This window comes from Hoplias malabaricus, chromosome 4, assembly GCF_029633855.1.
Source record: "Hoplias malabaricus isolate fHopMal1 chromosome 4, fHopMal1.hap1, whole genome shotgun sequence".
Lineage (NCBI taxonomy): Eukaryota > Metazoa > Chordata > Actinopteri > Characiformes > Erythrinidae > Hoplias > Hoplias malabaricus.
In genome coordinates, this window is record NC_089803.1 from 26337640 (window position 1) to 26340712 (window position 3073).

At 40.3% G+C, this 3073-nt stretch overlaps 1 protein-coding gene across 1 annotated transcript in view; it reads right to left on the reverse strand.

The window, feature by feature from the left end:
- abcc8 (ATP-binding cassette, sub-family C (CFTR/MRP), member 8) overlaps nt 1–1186 on the reverse strand; it is a 63331-nt gene extending 62145 nt beyond the window's left edge. Inside the window, exon 1 of the mRNA XM_066667098.1 lies at nt 947–1186. Coding sequence (XP_066523195.1) covers nt 947–967 — 21 coding nt within the window. The 5' untranslated portion in view covers nt 968–1186. The remainder of the gene's footprint in view (nt 1–946) is intronic.
- Nucleotides 1187–3073: the final 1887 nt, after the last annotated feature.

Consider the following 3073-nt stretch of genomic DNA (forward strand, 5'->3'; position numbering starts at 1 on the left):
CTCAGTCTGAACACTAAGACACTTTGAACACTTTCACCCATTTCCTCACCCTTCGACAACATCATCAAAGTGCACATTTCAAGGAAAACGTTGACTAGAATTTAAAGAGAGGTCATAACAGTCACTGTAACTGTTCACTGCTTCTGTTGACTCTGAAAGCACTTTGAGTATGAAAGGTGCTCTATAAATAAACTTGCCTTGCCTAAGGAAAACATAGGACCAAAAAAAAAAAACAAAAAACAAAGTGTTTTTGATGCAAAGCACTGAATAGCACCACCTTCTGGAACAGATCCTATAATTAAATGAGTGGTGTCTGCTTGAGAAAATGTTTAGGTTAACCATGTGTTTATGGATGTGAGTGTGTGTGGGAGTAGCTTTGCATTAACATTAGTAAATCAAATAATGTAAATGATGCCTCGTGGTGTTTTCATCAATGGACTGGCATCAGAGCACAGACTTCAACATCCTTGTAGCATCCCCCTGGAAATGTATTTAAAATCTGAAAGCAAATCTGTTAAGATTGGACACTGTAATAAAGGCAAATGATAGACACATGAAATATTGAAATGTTCAATATTATTGTTGTTACTGTATTACTGAATGGTCTTTTTGACAAGATAAAATATATGAGGAGTGGCCTCTGACTTTTGCACGGCACAGTACGTCAGAATATTTTTTCTCTTCACACAAAGCATATACACCAGCTGTGCCACTGAGGGTCACGATGTGATTTATGGAGTAAACTTTTGGCCCCACAACTCTGTAGAATGACCCCACACGTGCCTCAGACGTTGCCCGAATCGAACTAAAAGGGAGGAACAATGGCATGCAACATGTATTTGGCTCTCGGATTATAATGATCAGTCTGTACGTGGCTCAAATAACCATCATAAATGGCGCCACCGTTGTCTACTGTACGGAGAAAAGAAGAGGATGGTGTACGTACCGGTCTGTGGCGGGAGATCATCTTTAACGCCAGAATTGTCCACTTTAGTCCAGCAACGGAGCTCTTCCAGCGCGTACACAGCGCCTGTAGGCGGCCGGCTGGTCTACATGCTTTGTGTCCAGGTCCGGTGATCAGCTTCTGGGCTCTTCCTCTCCAGGAACCGCGATGGAGAAGCGGCGATTGAGAAGCGGCGGAGAAGTGACGGAGTCTCTGGTCTTTATGGAGACGCGTTTCCGTCGGTGGAACTGGCCATGGTGCTGAAACGAGGTGTTAAAAAAGTCCTCTGTGGATTCAGCTTCGTTGAGGTTGGAGAGTGTGTGAGGTTCGAGCGCGGTCACGTACACATGTAGACTTCGGTACTATCTGTATACTGTGTACTCTGTGTGTGTGTGTGTGTGTGCGTTTGGAACCAACCCACAACCATGTTACACACAGGAAACTGAATCACACGTCAACTGCTGGTCCTAGCATTCACTTACACAATACACACCGCTGGTGAGTGGTTTAATTCACCGAGCCCGCAATTTACCATTTCTTGAATTATATCATAGTGCCGCAAAAAGCTCTTTACTGGATATATGTTCAAAACATCAAATGTGACGCTTATGTGCCATAAATCAGGGAGCAAATATTAATAGAAAAATATCATACAGCTGTATGCGCAACAAAAAAAAATCGGGTGTCTGTATATTAAAATGCTGAAACACAAACAAAGAAATAGCAGTGAAAGGACACGGATAGGCTACACATTCAAAAACAACTGCCCTTTGAATGTCACCCTCAACATGAAACGCACGACTGCCCCCTACAGTCCATAAATGCCACAGCAACGAGGCTCGATTAAGTTCAGGTCACTGTTATTTATTACTTTATTAACTTCACTGACCTGCAATACAATCAATATTCAATAAAACTGTGCATAAAAAACAGAACATTACCCGCAGATACCTGCTCATGCTCATAAAACAGACACATGCCCATCAATATCTGAGCACCATAAACATTACGCAGATTACTAAAATTAATATACACTAATCAGCCATAAGATATACACCACCGAGTGGTGACATGAGTAGCATGGATTTTCTCATCTCAGTAGCAGCTCTCAGTATATTAGGCAGCTTGTGAAAAGTCAGTTCTTGGAGTTGATGTGTTGAAAGAAAGAAATATGGGAAACTGTAAGGGTGTGAGAGACTTTATCGAGGGCCAAATTGTGGGTCAGAACCTTTCAAATGGCATTGAAACACACTACAAAACAGATCATTTAATATATGGCTAGATAGCTGAAGACCTTTCAGAGCACCTGTACTTACACCTGCCCACCACCAAAAGTGCCTACATTAGGCGTGTGGGCATCACACCTGGAAATGGAACAGGGTGGCGTAGGAGGATGCATCTTTATTGTTGTTGTTTGTTTGTTCCCCATGATTGAATTCAGCTACTTTAATGAGAACTCATTGTAGACACAGATGTTCAGTTGTGTATAATGTCCACGTAACAGTTTGAAAATAAACAGGATTACTTTGAAAAGCTGCACCTGAATTTTAAGATCACAATGCCCAATACCACACAGTGGAAAAAAGAGTTTATCCACCTGGCTTTCGGTTGTGGAGGAGTGGATCTGGACAAATCCCCTGGGATAATAATACAGACAGTATTTGTATGTCAGATCTAACAGTCCAACATCAGTAGTGGATGTCACTGATGTCATTGCTGTTTTATATATATATATAGCTTTTGAAGAAGAGCTGAAGCGGTTAAGCAGCAAATGGGAACACGCTCCCTAGCAATACTCTTGATTTTAGAAGAAATTTTAAATGAGCTGGTGAATATCTCTTATTTCTGATAGGTATTTATTTAATATATTTATTTATTTGCCATTAGGGGAAAATAATTCTGGGTAGGATCCGGACCCACCGCGAACCTGAAATGGATAAGCGGTTACCGACAATGAATGAATGAAGGTAAAAATAGTTTATGAATCTATAGAAAACAGCAAAAATGGAAACATTAAATTAAAAAAAACCCAAAGACTTCAATGTATTAATGAATTTTTAATAATATAAAACTGCAATTACGCAGTTCCTCTTAAATATTTTAATTATTAGGTTAATAACACATAGTGAG